At 45.2% G+C, this 17403-nt stretch overlaps 1 protein-coding gene across 3 annotated transcripts in view; it reads left to right on the forward strand.

Annotated features, from left to right (window-relative positions):
• Nucleotides 1-17403, forward strand: part of kif21a (kinesin family member 21A) — a 189137-nt gene that overhangs the window by 153808 nt on the left and 17926 nt on the right. For all 3 annotated transcript variants that reach the window (XM_072471655.1, XM_072471658.1, XM_072471656.1), the window contains one exon: nt 1800-1916. In XM_072471655.1, coding sequence (XP_072327756.1) covers nt 1800-1916 — 117 coding nt within the window. The remainder of the gene's footprint in view (nt 1-1799; nt 1917-17403) is intronic.

Raw genomic sequence — 17403 nt, forward strand, 5'->3', positions numbered from 1 at the left:
TTGGGGCCCCTCTGAAGAGCCCAAAAGTCCGTTCCCGGCGGGAGCCGCCGAACGTGCGACCTACCTCGGCATAGCCGCAACCAAAAGTCCAAAGTGCTGTCTAAACTGCCTCCAAATCTTCAATGTGGCCACTATCACTGGGCTCACCAAGTACTTTAACTAACGTCATATTTGCTTGCATTGAATTCCATCTGCCACAAATTTGCCCATTCACCTAGTCTGTCAATAGCTCCTTGCAATTTCATTCAATCATCTAGGCTGTCTACAATGCCCCCTAACTTTGTATCATCAGCAAATTTGGATATATGACTTTCTATGCCACAGTCCAAGTCATTAATGAACCAGTTGTACAGTTGCTGCTATTGACAAGGTCTTCGACAGGACAGTGCCCTGTGAGTTACCTGATGTACATGAAAGACTCTGGGGTTTTTTGATATGGAAGGTGAACTGTTTTTAATCAGTCATTTCAACCTTTACAAACATATAAACACATTGCAATTACCTGGTCTGGTATTTGCATTTTAGTGTATTTTTATAATTTTTTAAAACAGAAAATGAAACTGTATAATTGTGTTCATTGTTTTGTGACACCCTTTCACTCATTTTCATTTATTATTAAATGTTATTGCCATTGAGGTGGGTTTTTCTTTTAAAATGGGAGAACAATTGAAAATCATCATCTTTAATCTGTCACAATTCAAATGTATTGAGGGTAAAAAATTAAAATTAGAATTTAATCAGTGTCACATTTTAACAAACTCGGTTAAGTGTTTTTATTTGGCAAGCTGACTTAATTTTATTTTCCTGGTAGAGCAGCATACAAAGCTCAATGCTATTCTTTATAGTACCACACATTGATTCATTAATGATACTTGTAGAATTTTAGAAAGAAGTGTTCAGATAGTACATTCTTTTGTGTTGGAAGAATAAATCTTAAATCCTTAAAGATTTTGCCATATATTGATTATCAGTTTGTTCAATCTTGCCCATTTCCAAAAAGCTATACTACTCATTTTACAATGTAATTCTGCAATGTAATTTCATTCAAAGGAAAATTATCAAAGTTAAAACAGTTCAGTTTAAAATAAACCTGATACTAACATGCTATGTTGTATTCCAAGCAATATATCCAGCTAGCAGTAATGTAATACTTCTGCTGCTTTGCATGAAATCTTGATATTTTCTTACTGGAATCTAATTGCATTTGGCTTAGATTATGTTAAATGCATGCGTTACTTGCAAAAATAATAAATACAAACAAGGGAGCTTTTTATTACTGGCTTTATGATGAGGATTTCAATGGCGTTGGGTAGTCTGCTTGTAGATATCAGCTCAAGATGCTATTTTAAGAGGCAGGGAATGGTGGTGAAGGGCATAGAGCAGCTGTGCAATATTTTGGTGTCTGAGAAACTGATCTGTAGAATAAATATGCAGAAATTACCACATCCTGGATCACCGAGTGCAGTTATTGACTTGGACCAAAACTACAGGTAAAAAAAAGTTTGATGCCAATTTTTCTTTTACTACATGATGAATTGCAATAATAATTCTTGCAGAAGCAGAGATGAGTAATAGCAGGGGAAATTAGTTAACTTTGTGTGCCATTAATTTAGCAAGTAATGAGATAGATTTTTTTGAAGCAGGATAACATTCTGTAGTATATTAATAGAACATTTATAATTACTTTAGTTGATTTGGGTTTTATCCACAATTTTATTTTTTTCTCTTGGATTTTGCAATCACCTTGTTGGGGCATTAAATTATTACATTTTTATTTTTAAAAATGTGTTTGATTTTAGATCCAGACCACCATCATCAGAAAAGAAAGTACCTGAATCGTCGCCATTATCAAGAAGGAAGCTATATGATAGAGGCAACTTGGCAGGAGAGAAAATGAAGGTTAAAGAGCAGAAACAGTAAGAAATTTTTCATACAGGGCTAATGAATTCAGGAGCCAATGCCTATCTTATTCAATTACTTTTCTTCCACTTAAGTATTTTGCAACTACAAAAACGTATTTGGTGCTTTTCCATTGTATAAAATATGACTAAGCGAAAAGTTGTTTTTGCTTAACTTGGATAACTAGATAACTTGCTGCGTTAAGTTTAATTTAATTAATGCTTTATTCTAAGGAGTGTAATGAAATATTAGCTAAAGAAATCAATTGAGAGGTTTAGATGTCAAAGAATTCATGTGAAGCTGAATATTACATCTCTAAAAGGTTGCACTGTCACCTAAAAAGGACCCTTGAAGTGACAGCAATCACAATGTGATAGAATTACATGTTCAGTTTGAAGGGTAAAGTTGTGTCTAAGACTAGTGTTTTAAACCTGAATAAAGGTAATTATAAGGGTATAAAAGCAGAGCCAGCTAAAGTGAAGTGTATTGTTCTGTGCACTGGGAAACCCGGTTAAAAGGTAGGATAGTAGAGATGTAGTGGCAGACTTTTAAGGAGATGTTTAATAACTCTTAGCCAATATTTATCCCAGTAAGGAAAATACTTTTTGTGAAGGCTGAATAAAGAAGTTGAGGATTGTATCAAATTGAAACATGCATTGTACAAATCTGCAAAGGTTAGTGGTAGGTAAGAGGATTGTTAGATTTTAAGAACCAGCAAAGAATAACTTTTTTTTAAAAGTTGAGTATGAAAGAAAGTTAGCTGGTGATGTAGAAATTCCTCATATCTGTTTTTCTAAGTAACTAAAGCTGATGTTAGTCCTCTAGAGCGCGAGTCGGGAGATTGATAATGGAAAACAAGGAAATGGCAGAATCATTGAACAGGTATTTTGTTTGTCTTTACTGTAGAAGACTTAAAACTTACCAAAGATGTGTGACAATGTTGCTAAATTTTGGTTGGTTCAATTGGCTCTGTTTTATAACCTTTGCTCTCGAGTCGTCAGGTATCTTGATGATACCGCCACGACGTTCAAGTTCAAGTAATGATCAATAACTCAATACACCGATTAGTAAGATTCAAATCAAAGCACATTTATTATACACAGTAATCGCTACTCATGCACAAATTCTACGTCTAAGCTACTTCTACAACTAACAGGCCTATACTTGGCATCGGACTGGCCCAGGTCAGGGGAACAAATGGCTTTCGTTCGGGTTCTGAGTCTGTGGGATTCGAAGTTGGTATGGATTGGTAGCTAGGAGCGCCTATCTCGTAGCGAGCGTTGACTTAAGTCTTACTGGATATCGGCGGCAGTTGAACCGGTCGCGGTCAAGGTTGGTTCGCGTTGCTGAGTGACCCAGTCGAGAAGAACGATTTGAACTTGGGGGCTTAACGTTATAGTCCCAGGGGCTTCCTGCCTTTCGGGGCGGACCCTGTACCTGGTTCCAAGTGATTGGACTTTGTTCCAATTGCTTGGTTCGATTTCTCCAAAATTGGAGCAGTTCCCTGATCCATGGGCAGTCTTGAGGTGTCCGTTAACCTCTTTTGTGTTGGCTCCTGCTGGCGCCGGGGAGTCTTACTTAGCTTTATTTGTCTCAAATGTTGCGATTGTTCCCGGGGATCGCTTATTAGTATGTAGATGGCTGCTACATTATTATGCAGATTGCTGCTCGTATCGATGCTGTCTGGGCTTTTGCAGAGTTTAATACACAGTAACTTGCACCTGCTGGTTTCTGCCTGTGTTGGCTGAATTTCCCTTCAGCCTTTGCTGTTCTCCATTTTAAATCGGGACTTGGCCAATCCAGGTGGCTACACACCCTCCTTGTGATCCTAACGCGAAGCGTGAAGGATCACATAACTGCGTTGGTTTTCATTCCCTGACCCGGCGAGCACTCTTCTATGGCCTCTACGCTGACAATAACTATGCAAAAAATTGTTAACTGACAATTCTGAGGGGCGCTATGTCAAACAGGGACATGCATTACAAAACAAGAAAATCGGAACCTCTAACTATCCTTAATAAACTACACTCACTCAAACATTTCATCACACTAACTTCCTAAACCATACAAACAAAATCATAGCAGTTTTATACATATTTTCTGGCTTGGCAGTCAAGCTCAGGATTGTACAATTGCTCATGAACATTTCTTTATTTACAACAAATCGCAGACGAATGCTCTTTATTATAGATCACGGGGGTCGGGCGTCTGGTCGTATCCGAGAATAGAGGATCTTATTCTATATACCGGAGTGCGAGCGTGGTAGGCGGTGGTAGATGGTGTGGTGTCGCTTGTGACTGGGCTCTGGGTACTGTGGGGAAGTGAATCATTAACGGCTCGGGGGGGGGAGGAGGGGGGGGTTGAGGTCAGGGGGTTCGCGTTCGCGCGCAACCAAATGTCCATTAGGGTTATGAGCCACGCGGAGGATGTCCTCATGGTTCTTCGTCTTCTCTTCTCTTCTGGAGCTTCTGGTTCTGTGGGATCAAGCATAGTGTCTTTTACTATCTTGGTTTAATATCTCGTATGATAGCCTGTCTGTCCTTTAGTGCCAATTACTCCCTTTATAATTGGTCACTATGTGTGACTCCCTCATTTTATTTTTCAAAAACCGAATTTCAGGACAAGACACACTTAGAAATACTGAACCAGTGCGAGCCGTCTCGCAGACTGTGCGATTTGCCATCCAAATGTTTGAGATGTAAATAGCATAAGGTTGGCAACCTAAGGATCACCTGAAAACAAAAGAGAACTTTTTGAACAAAACTTGCCGAAATGAGGTGCGTATGGGCTGCGACGGGTACAATTTGGATGGAGTCCCCGGGTAGGACGGCGACCAGTGCCGTGTGTGCTCTACCCGAGCGTAGCTGACCAGAGGGGGGGTTCCCAGGCAGGGCGGGTCCCAATGCCATTTCTCCACTGCTTGAGCAACCGACAAGAACGGGCAAGAAATGTAGTCACCGTGGGGGGTTGCCGTATTGGTTCTTCCTTCGAACCAGATGGGCAGTTATGAACGGGGGTCTGTGTTTCCGTCGACAGATGAGTTCCACTGAACTGGCGTCTGGGACATTAACAAGTCTCTGCGGACAAGTTCTCCGGGGTTTCGGCCGAAAAATAAGGCGTGGGGCTGTGGGGGAAAAAAAAATTCCGGTCTAACATACAACATTTAACAGTACAAGTACAAACAACATCAAACATGCTGCAGGTTCCATCAGAAAGAACCCCGTTTTCTCCCAAGTGGTTCCTTTTAAAACATCATCTGGACACCTCCATTATCGGTTGCGAACAGGGTCGCAAAGGCGTTCTCGCTTTGGGAGTCAGACTCAAGGTCGTCATCTTCTCCCGGATGCCAAACTCTCGAGTGTATCCGGGCTGATTGGGCTGCATGGTGTGATTTTGGATCGCTCTCATCATTCCGGACGAGTCTGTACAAATTATCTCTGTGCCAATAGGTGGTGTCTAGTTCTGTGGGGACGGAATCGGGGTCGTCATTGTAGGTCGGTGGTGGGGTTTGTTTAGGAAAGTGATCATGAAGGGACCACTCGAATCGTGGTCAGATTCTCTGGGTGTCGGTCCTGTTGCATGGGGATAGTAGGGAGCTGTGCTGTGGCTATTGTCTGAGTCACAGTTGCTGTCGCTGCTGCTGCTGTCTGTGGGCGTTCCGGGGCGGAGTGTATATTTTGGGGGTAGAGTCGAGGTTGAGTCCGTGGCTGGGCTGGACGTATTGGGGGAGGGTAGGGTTACGTTGGCTGTGGACGGGGCGTGGTCTGCTGCGTCGAGCATGACGTGATGTGCGTGCGTGGTTAGACTGTGTTCCATATTCCTTCAGCTGGTTGATATGGAACCACGCAGTCTATCCATTGGGGTACTTTATTTTGTAGACGGAAGGACTTACTTTGTCCAGAATGGAGTATGGACCGAATACTTTGGTGACATGAATGTGCTGGGGTTGTATACGGAGAGCATGACTTGCTGTCCTACACTGAACTCAGTCGTATGCACAGTCTTATCGAAACAGGCCTTGCTCTGTTTCTTTCTTGTGCCCAATTTTACTGCGGCTGCTAGCTGAGCCGTTTTAACATTTTCCACTAATTGTTCTACTGGTTTCTCGTGTGTGAGGGCCGTCACTTCGGGGCTGGTCAAATCTAATCCTAATAAAAATTCTGTGCCTTTCATGGGGTGTCCGGTCATGAGGGTGTGTGGGGTGTAACCTGTGGAAGTTGAAACTGTATTTCGCAAAAGCATCAGCACAAAGGGGAGGACTGAGTCCCAAGTGGTATTGTTTTGCTGGACCATTTTTCTGAGGGTGGATTTTAGGGTCCGATTCATGCGCTCCACGATACCACTCGACTGGGGGTGGTATGCAATGTGGAATTTTGGGTTATGAAAAATATCGTGAGGATGTTCTTCATAACACGTCAAGACCACCACCGACCTACAATGACGACCCCGATTCCGTCCCCACAGAACTAGACACCACCTATTGGCACAGAGATAATATGGGAACCTTGGTCGGATTCAATGCTGCGGGGGAGTCCCCATCTCGTGAAGATGTGGGTTAGGATCTTGGCTGTGGTCTTGCCGTGTTTGTTCTGGATGGGAATGCTTCCACCCATTTTGTAAACGTGTCTATCACCACGAGTACATATTTAGAACCATTCCTGCAAGGGGACAATGGTCCAATATAATCAATCTGGAGGTTAGTCTAGCGGCCATTAACGGGTCGGGTGTGACTGAGCTGAGCCTTTTTGGCATTTCTGTCCGGGTTGTTCTGGGCACAGATAAGGCAATTCTCAATGTAGTGATTTACACCGTCCTTTAAACTCGGCCACCAACCGAGCTGCCTGAGATGGGCTGTAGTGGGATTGATTCCCTGATGTCCATGACCGTCATGGAATAAACAAATCAGTTGATTCCTGTCCTGTTCAGGAACCACATAAGGGGTGTCTTTTAACACCACACCGTCATATGCGGTCAGAGCATTTTTAAACCTCTCATAGGGGGCTGGATAGTTTCCTTTCAAAATCTCCCTGAGATTGCTGTCCTGCTTCTGGGCCTGCACTAAATCCTCTATATTAGTCTGCGAGACCTGAACTGCATTCACTGGTGCGCTTTCGGGGGGTGTCCAAAAATATCCATGCCTGGAACCTGCTTTAGCCAGTGCGTCGGCTTTTACGTTTCCAGGCGGGGAGGAACGATGGTGACTACGAACTTTGACTGTCCCAAAGGTCCTGTTCGGTGCTCGCTCTAAAATGTGACGGAGCAATGGGGCTGAGGGGAGGGGTTTTCCGTCTGCGGAAACAAATCCTCTTGCTTTCCACGGGGGTAGGAATTCCGTAAGGCTGTTGCAGACATAGAGGCTGTCCGAATACATGTCTGCTGGGCTGGGGAAGGAATCTGGGTGTTCCGCTATGTATGCGATGGCCGCATTCTGCCGCCTGCGCGCCGAAGTGTCCTGGAAGTTTTATTGCAATTTCTTCTAGGGCGCGTACTCGACGTAAATACCGCATCCTGTTATGCGCTTCCCTTCTAATATTGTGGAAGATCCATCCACATACATCTTTATGGGTTCGCACGTGTCTGTGTGCTTGGGGCTCTGGGGTGAACTACCTATCTTTCTGGGGGGGGGGTTTTAGCAATAAAGGGGCCTGTGTTGTGGTGTGGAGAGATAATTTCACATTCGTGGGGGGTTCGGGGTACTGTAGGTTGTCGGCTAATAAAGTGTGGGTCTTTGTCCTTTTAACGGTGATGTCCCGTCCCTGCAAAAGAAGGGTCCATCTGGCTACTCTTACTTGACTAACTGTATCGTCCTTGAGTCATCTGTCCAGTAAAAGTTGGGTGGGGGTGTGTTCCGTGAGAATTGTGATGGGGTTTAGTCCGGTAATGTACAAAAAATACTGTACTGCCCAAAAAACTGCGAGCAGGTGCCTTTCACAGGCTGAAAATTTCTGCTCCACAGCATCTAAAACTCTGGAGGCGTAAGCGGGCCTTAACTGTTCGTTCTGTTCCTGAAGGAGCACGGCCGAAAGGGTGCGGTCTGTGCTTGCTACCTCTATCGCATAGGGGGAAAGTGGGTCTGGAACCTGTAGTGCGGGGGCTGCTATGAGTGCTCTTTTCAACGTATCCACAGCATCCGTATGCTGCGGAAGCCATTCCCAGTGGGCTCCTTTCTTTAGGAGGTCTGAGAGGGGTGCTGCCTTGCTGGCGAAACCGTCAATGTGGTTTCGGCAGTAGCCAACCAGTCCTAAAAACAACCGGAGGGCTGAAACGTTCTGGGGAAAGGGCAATTTAGCATTCGAGTCAAATCCTTTTGTGCTCGATCTCGCGTTTACCATGTGTGATAATTGTACCCAAATATATCACTTTGTTTTCCAAAATCTGGGCCTTTCTGGGGTTTACTTTACATCCAATTTTCTGTAGGAGTTCCAGGAGTTCGGACAGAAGCTCGATGTGCTCTTCCTTGGTGTTTGTCTGCAGTAGTAGGTCGTCTACGTACTGGACCAGACATTCGGGGCGAGAAAATTTTAATAAACCATTTACCAGCTGTCGGTGGAAAATGGAGGGGGAGTTGTGGAATCCTTGTGGAAGGCTTGTCCACGTGTACTGTTGATTTTTAAAGGTGAAGGCAAATTTGTACTGGCACGCCTTTGCCAATGGAATGGACCAGAATCCATTACTGACGTCCACAACCATAAAGTATTGAGAGTTGAGTCCCTGTTTGAGCATGGTCTCGGGACTTGTGGCTACTGTGGGGGCTGCTGCGGGGGTGATTTTGTTGAATTCCCGGTAATCGATGGTCAGTCGCCATATTCCATTGGGCTTTCTCACTGGCCAAATCGGGGCATTATTAGTGGAGGCTACTGATCTAAGTACGCCCTGCTCTAATAAGCTGTCGATTACCTTTGAGATTTCTCCCTCTGCCTCTTAGGGAAATCCATAGTGTTTTGGGGGTCTAGGGTCAGGTCCTGTGATTCTACTGAACCAGTCGTGCTTGTGGGTCGCGAATGCTGTCCTGTTCTTCTGTAAAACTGCCCTAACCTGCTTGTCCATGCTAATTGTCGTCGTGTTATACCAAAATTCGCCTACTGAGCTAATTTTGCCGGCGTATTGTGAGCGTTGCGGGGGCTCTTGCAGATTTTGCCATTTTCCTGGCACACTGGTTGACTGGATCAAGGATAGATTGTGGGAATTCATAAAGTCTATGCCCAAAATGTGTTCTGCTGTGTGGGGCAGATCGACTAAAACTATGGGGTGCTTGGTGGTGATGTTGCCGATTTGAATGGGTACAGGGGCTGTGATGTGTCCCTGCTGTGAGTGGCCTGTAAAGCCGCTGAGGGTGATAGTGGCTGTAGTGGACCACGTGTCCTTTTGGAACATGGTGGAGGAATTTATTGTGGTGCGGGACCCTCCTGAGAAACTCTATGGGCTGTCCCCGTATTTTCGCTGCAACTACAGGTCGTCCGGACCTATCCCAAAGGGTGTCGCAGACCCAACTGGGGGAGCCCGAACACCGTCAGTCCATTCCGTTTAGGTCCATCTGATCTGAACGGGCGCTCACACTATGTATGGGCTGTCTTCTTCTTACTTAGAGTGCCCGTCTGCTGCGCTCTCTGTGGCTTTCGTGGGGCATTGCATTCCCTTGCAAAGTGTCCCAACTGTCCACAGTTGTAACACTCCTGTGACTTTGGTGGGGGGCTCTCCTTGCTTTCATTTACCCATGCTGGTGTGTTTTAACTGCTTGTATGTCTGCGTCGGCCTGCTTTTCTTCGGGATTTTTAACTGCGGGTTTGTTTTGTACAGACTGCTCCCAGGCACGGGACAATCGTTTTACTACCCATTTCTCATTATGAGCCTGCTCGGGGATCATAATTCGCACAAGCTTTTTGTCCTGTTTCTGTGGCATGGGAGATAAGGGTGCATGGTCCATTTGGCCATGTTGTCTGGGGACAAATGGGCGCGGTCTAAGTCTCCAAAAACTGCTGCAAATTGGATCCACAGGCGTCCAGCAAACGCTGTGGGGTGCTCGGTTTTCTTTTGCCTGCATTTATTGAGGCCATCTACGGGGTCACCCCGGTTATACCTGATCGCATCTAGGACCGCGGTATGCATTTCTGCAAGGCTGCCTCCTCCTACATTCTGTGGGTCGGGAAGGGCTGCTACGACCGAAGGGTCTAGACTCAAAACTGAGCTTTACGTGCTCTCGCTCATCCAGGCTGTACTTGGTCGCCTGCTGCTTTACTCTGGAAAAGAAGTGGTGGGGGTCTGAGGTGGGGAGGAACGGTGTGATTTTCTCGCATGCGTCCCGTAATTGGGTCACTGTTAAGGGGGCAGTGTACAGAAATTCTGTATCGTCCAATGTGGCTGTGCGGTGGGTGGTGACTGGGTTCATTGGAGCCTGAGCTATCTGCTCTGTGGGGGTTGGGGCGCTTTCCTCTTTTGGGGCTTTCCCTGCGCACATGTTCCCTGAACATATCTCTGCATTGTCTCATTTAACTCTTCCCAATCAGGGCCGTCTTCCTCATCTAATTTTGCTCCAATGGTTTCCTGGAATCCTTTTTGAACTGAAAGCAGCGATTGCAGCTCTGCAATCTGCTTCCGGCACTTTGCATGGTCTAGTGAGCTTTGCCTTTGCTCCGTGGTGGCAGCATGGAGTGCTCTTAACGCTGCCTTCAGGTCACTACACTGCCTCTGCAATGCTTCTACCTGCTTCTCGGTTTCTTCTCATACCAGGACTGCACGTTGCGTGTCCTGATAGGCCTTTTCATACTGGGACTGGAAGCTGCTTAAGTGCGGCAGACATGACTGGTGTACCCACTTGGCATCATCCACCTCTCCGTCTTTTGCTGCCAACTTCCTCCTTAACTCTACATTCTCTCTTTCTACCTCACTAACATCGACCGTACTCATTCGATGTATGCCTTCTATCTCTTTTCGGAGCGTTCTAACAACCTCCTCTGTGCCTCGCAATTGTGCCAAGCAGGACACGATTGCCATCGGCTTGCGAGCTTTTCCTAAGCTCTTCTTGTGAATCTCGCTCAGGTTCTCTCACCAAGTATGTCCTATACTCACGGGACCTGTTTCCTCATTGCTACAGAATTCGCTCCAAAGGGGCCATCCTTTCCCTTTGAGGTACGTCCTGATTTCTTCCTCCCATACGGGACATTGTCTTACTCTACTGCTGCTGGTCGCTGCGACCGCAAATTCTTCTGGGTTCATGAGGCGTTGCATTGCCATCTTTTGTATCTGAATGCTTCTTTTAAATTTGGAACAGGGGAGCTAAGGCGGTGCTGCAAATACAGGTACGGCTTTCGTTAACTTCTGAAATACAAACTCCCGACAGTTTTGTCGCAACAAAAAATCTATCAGTTTACCTTATAGCCCTGTTCGTTACGCTTGCATTTAACACGCTTCCGAATTATGAGGATTGATCAGAACTGCTTGAACACTTGTGGTTTTCTGTTCCCAATTGGATCTCTAATTCAAATTTTTGGGTTCTCCCGAAGTGGTTAAGCCACTTCTAGTTCGGGTCCCGGCAGAGTCGCCAGTAATATGTTGCTAACTTTTGGTTGGTTCAATTGGCTCTGTTTTATAACCTTTACACTCGAGTCGCCAGGTATCTATATGATGCCGCCACGAGGTTCAAGTTCAAGTAATGATCAATAACTCAATACACCGATTAGTCAGATTCAAATCAAAGCACATTTATTATACACAGTAATCGGTACTCGTGCACAAAGCTACTTCTACAACTAACAGGCCTATACTTAGCTTCGGACTGGCCCAGGTCAGGGGAACAAATGGCCTTTCGTTCGGGTTCTGAGTCTGCGGGATTCGAAGCTGGTACGGATTGGTAGCTAGGAGCGCCTATCTCGTAGCGAGCGTTGACTTCAGACTTACTGGATATCGGCGGCAGTTGAACCGGTCACGGTCAAGGTTGGTTTGCGTTGCTGAGTGACCCGGTCAAGAAGAACGATTTGAACTTGGGGGCTTAACTTTAAAGTCCCCAGGGGCTTCCTGCCTTTCGGAGCGGACCCTGTACCTGGTTCCAAGTGATTGGACTTTGTTACAATACTGAAGCGGTTCCCTGATTGATGGGCGGTCTTGAGGTGGTCTTGAGGTGTCCATTAACCTCTTTTGTGTTGGCTCCTGCTGGCGCCGGGGAGTCTGGCTTAGCTTTGTTTGTCCCAAATGTTGCGATTGTTCCCGGGGATCGCTTATTAGTATGTAGATGGCTGCTACATTATTATGCAGATGGCTGCTCGTATCGATGCTGTCTGGGCTTTTGCAGAGTTTAATACACAGTAACTTGCACCTGCTGGTTTCTGCCTGTGTTGGCTGAATTTCCCTTCAGCCTTTGCTGTTCTCCATTTTAAAGCGGGACTTGGCCAACCCAGGTGGCTACAACAATCAAAAGTTGAACAGGGTGAAGGAACCTAAAACAATCAACATCACTAGGGAAATGGTCTTGGGATAGCTATTGGACTAAAGGCTAACAAGTGCCCAGGGTCAGATGGCTTTGGTCTTAAAAGAAGTGGATGGAGAAATAATAGATATATTGGTTATAGATATATAATCTTCCAGTATTCCTTGGCTTTTGGAAGGGGCTCAATGAATTGGAAAATAGTTAATGTATCACCATATATTCAAGAAAATAGGGAGACAAAGTAGGAAACTATAGACGAACATCTGTCAAAGGGAAATTGCTAGAATCCATTATTATGGAGATTATAGTAGGATACTTAGAAAATCATAATGTCACCAGGCTGAGTCAATATGGCTTTGTGAAAGGAAAATAGTGTTTAACTAATTTGTTAAGAGTATTTTGAGGAAGTAACAAGCGAAGTGGGTAAAGGAAAAGCTGTAATGTGGTGTACTTGGATTTCAAAAAGGTGATAAGGTGCCACATCAAAGATTACCACGCAAGATGAGAGAACATGGTGTAAGCGATAACATATTAGCATGGATAAAGGATTGGTTAGCTGACACAGGAAGTAGAGAGTAGGGATAAGCTAGTCCTTTTTGGGATGACAAGCTTTAACGAGTGGAGTGGCTCGGATCAGGGCTGGAGCCTCAACTATTTACAATCTATATCTATGATTTGGATGAAGGAACTCAATGTAAGGTAGCTAAATTTGCCACTGGCACGAAGATGGGTACGAAAGTAAGTTGTCAAGAGGAAGTAGACCAGTGCAAAGGGATATCGTAAGGTCAAATAATTGGGAGTCAGGTTAAATGAATGGGGGGGGTGAAATGGAGGAAAATGTGGGAAAATGTTAACTTTGGCAGGTAGAATAGAAAACCAGTATACTATTTAGATGGAGAGAGATTGCAGAAGTCTTGAGGTGCAGAGGGATCTGGGTGTCCTGGTCAATGAATCGGGAAAGTTGTATGCAGGTACAGCAAGTGATGAGGAAGGCAAATAGAATATTGGTATTTATTGCAAGAGGAATGGAATATATAAGTAGGGACATTTTACCGCAGCTGTGCAGGACATTTGTGAGGTCACATCTGGAAGGCTGTATAATTTTGATCTCTTTATTTGAAATAAAGATATGGGGCTGGATTCTCCGCACCCCGACGCCGCAATTGCGGCCGGCGCCAGGACGGTGAAACCATTTTGGCGCACAAAATTGGGACCGGCACCAGTTCCCCAATTCTGCGGGCCCCAAAAAGTGGCGTACTCAGAGTATGGCACGCCGCATATCACCTACCTGCAGACATTGCCAGAGGCCCGCCCCGCCCTTCTCCGCCCCCGACCAACTGGAATCCCGACGGCGTATATCTAACATTGTCCTGCCGGTCGGAATATGAGGGTGGCGGCTGCAGACTGAGTACACAGCAGCCCTGGTCAGGGGCTGATCGGCGGGCGGGGTGGCCTTGTATGTGGCCGGGCAATGTTTGGGCGGGCGTCCGGGTCGGGCGCGCGATCGACCGGGGGTATTATGTTCAGGGTCCAGCTCTGCGGCCTGAGTCCGCCATGGAGCTTGGCGAGGCCGCCACCGTGCGCATGAGCGGCCTCTAACCTGGAACTGCGGGGGACAGTACCTGCAGCAAAAGCTGCTGGATTTCCGCTAGTTCACTGCTAGCCCCCTGCAGGACTAGGAATATGGCCCTTTCACGCCAGTTTTTCTGGCGTGAAAGTCCATAGTTTTAAATGTCGGCATGGGGACATAGTCCCAAAAACAGAGAATCCAGCTCATGGTATTGGAAGGAGCGCAGGCAAGGTTTACTCAGATCATTCCTGGGTGAAGGGATGATCCTATGAAGAAAGGTTGAACAGTTTGGGCCCATACTCATTGAAGTTTAGTAGAGTGAGTGGTGATCTTATTGAAGCATTAAGATCCTGTGGGGACTTTAATAAGGTAGATATTGGGGGAGTGTTTCCACTTGTGGGGGAGACTAGAAGAAGGGAACAAAGTTAAAGAATTAGAGATCTCCCTTTTAAGGTTGAGATGAGAATTTTCTCTTGAGGGTTCGACCCAAACCCGAATGAACAGATTTTTCCTGGAGGTGAAGGATAAATGTGAACGGTGTTATGGAGGCCCGGCCAACCACGCCCACCTGTTCTGGGCTTGCCTCCGACATGTAGGGTTCTGGACAGCCTTCTTCGAGGCGATGTCCAAGGTTGTGGAGGTGAGGGTGGTGCCGTGCCCGAGAGTGGCAGTCTTCGGGGTATCAGAACAGTCAGAGCTACATATTGGGAAGGGGGCCGACGCTATTGCGTTTGCTTCCTTAATCACACGCCGGAGAATCCTGCTCGGTTGGCGATCAGCAGTACCACCCACAGCTGCAGATTGGCTGGCAGACCTGTCGGAAGTTCTCCACCTGGAGAAGATTAAGTACACCATCCGAGGGTCGAAAGAAGGCTTCCACAAAGTGTGGGCCATTCGTCGGCCTGTTCCAAGACCTTTTTGAGACTAACAGTGATTAGGGAAAGAGGGAGACGGGAGAGAGCAGGCAAGAATGCATACAACGAGGAAGTACAAAGGAGGAAGGGAGAGGAGATAAGGAGGGAACCCAAGGGGGACACGGAGAAACATGGGGGGGGGAAAGTGGGGCGGGAGGATGAGGATACACCCCGAACCCACAAGGTCAACAACAAAAGCCACAGAAAAAAGGAAAGGAGCTCAGCAGTAGGACACCCAGGGTGGAAGAGGGGGCTACCAATGAGGGGACAGGGAGGGGGATAAGCGGGGGACGGGAAGAATGTATATTCAGAAATATGTACGTAAATAAGAAACTGGACAACATGTAAATACCAGATACACCATTTGTTAAAAATATCATTCTACAAAATTGAAAAATGCCAATAAAAACATTTTTTTAAAAAAAACTTTATTCAAGGCAGAGTTAGACAGATTTCTGATGGGCAAGGGACTTCAGCATTGAGGAACAGGTGGAAAATTGAGACCACAACCAGATCAGCTATTATCTTACTGAATGGCAGAGCAAACTCGAAAGGTCAAATAGCCTGCTCCTAAGTTGTATGTTCCTAAACTGCTGAGGCCTCATGAAGGCACACATTTAATTTGCAGTAAATAAAAATGATTGATCTTTAATTTCTAAAAAAATACAGCATGCTTTGAATGTTTTGTGAGTTTAATTTTTCTGCAGTGCAACGCTATCATCGTTTCACTATTGTAAAGTTTAGTTTGATTTGTACCTTCTCCTGTCAAAGTTTGCAGTAAGTTTCGCCAAGACATTTAATCTGCCTTATTTGTACTTGGGAACAATGAAAATATTACTGTGAATGAAAGCTTCCATTGAAATCAACTGAGTATTAAAACCATATTGGGAAATTCATTAATTCTTGTGACATTGCGAATTTCACAAGAATATGTCAGTCATAATCAATAGTCTCATAGTGAGTGGTCATGCTGCTAACATGATCTGTATAGAATAGACACTTAAATATGCATTAGGTCATTAGTTTGACCATGAATTTGCAAAATGTCAATCTGACATAATATCAAATGAACTTTAAAAAAAACTAACTGACGGGAAAATAAAGTCTAAGCAGCTAACCAGTGTAGAATTGTGCATTCAGAAGCAAATAGCTGGTTTAGCTCAGTGGGCGAGACAGCTGGTTTGTGATGCAGAACAAGGCCAGCAGCGCGGGTTCAATTCCCGTACCAGCTTACCCAAACAGGTGCCGGAATGTGGCAACTAGGGGCTTTTCACAGTAACTTCATGCTTGTGACAATAAAGGGTTATTATTATTATTAATAAATATATTGCCCTTCATATTTGAATACCGAGTCCTCATTATCAAATATTTTGCTGTTTATTCTTAATATTATGGAGAATGTCATAAACCTCGAATTCATCATCCAAAATAATCTGATATTGTTCAAGATTCGTGTAACCTCATTCAGAAGAGGTTGCAAAGCTCTGCTTTCCTCATTTATGACACTGTCCATACCCCAACCACAATGTTAAAATTCATATTTCTCCACATTTCTTTATGTCCAATCCATCACAAAAGCTAGTGGTCACAAGCAAGGAAGTACTTTCAATGAATTGAAGCATAATTTTGAAAAATAATCTGTCTAACTCTGCCTTGGCAGACTATTGATGTACCTGCAGTCTCTGAATTAGAAATAGGAATCAATTTACATGATAATTATAACCAGACTTTCATAATATCCTGTACGAAAAAAAGCAGGACATATCCAACCTAGGCAATTACCGCCATATCAGTCTGCTCGCTCTCATCAGAAAAGTGATGGAAGGTGTTGTTCACAGTGCTATCAAGCAGCACTTACTCAGCCTGATCACTGATGCTCAGTTTGGGTTCTGCCCGGGCCACTCAACCATTGACTTCATTACAGCCTTTGGTCCAAATGTGGGCAAAACAGGTGAGATGAAAGTGACTGCCCTAGACATCGAGGCAGCATAAAACCGAGTATGGCATCAAGGAACCCGAGCAAAACTGGTGTTAATGGTGAGGAAACTCCCCATTGGTGGGAGTCATACCTGACACGGAAGATGGTTGTGATTGTTTGAGGTGAATCATTTTAGTCCCAGGATATCGCTGCAGGAGTTCCTCGGGGTAGTGTCCGAGGCCTAACCATCTTCAGCTGCTTCATCAATTGCCTTCCCTCATCATAACATCAGAAATGGGATTGTGCAATCATCTGCAAGCATGTTCACCATTGACAAGCCATCAGGTACTGAAGCAGTCTATGCCCATATGCAGCAAGACTTGGACAATGTTCAGGCTTGGGCTAATTAGTGACAACTAACATTTCCACCACACAAATGACAGGCAATGATCAACTCCAAAAAGAGTGAATCCAAACATCTTCCCTTGACATTAGCATTGTTGGTTCCACCATTGTCAACATCTTGGGGCCATTGGCCAGAAACTGAACTGGACCAGCTATATGAATAGTGGGCTACAAAAGCAGGTGAGAGGTTGGGAAGTCTGCAGAGTAACTCACTTCCTGACTTCCCAGAACTTGTACGCATCTACACTTGCCTGGATGTGTATCACTCCAACAACAC

Source organism: Scyliorhinus torazame, chromosome 13, assembly GCF_047496885.1.
Source record: "Scyliorhinus torazame isolate Kashiwa2021f chromosome 13, sScyTor2.1, whole genome shotgun sequence".
NCBI classification, from domain to species: Eukaryota; Metazoa; Chordata; class Chondrichthyes; order Carcharhiniformes; family Scyliorhinidae; genus Scyliorhinus; species Scyliorhinus torazame.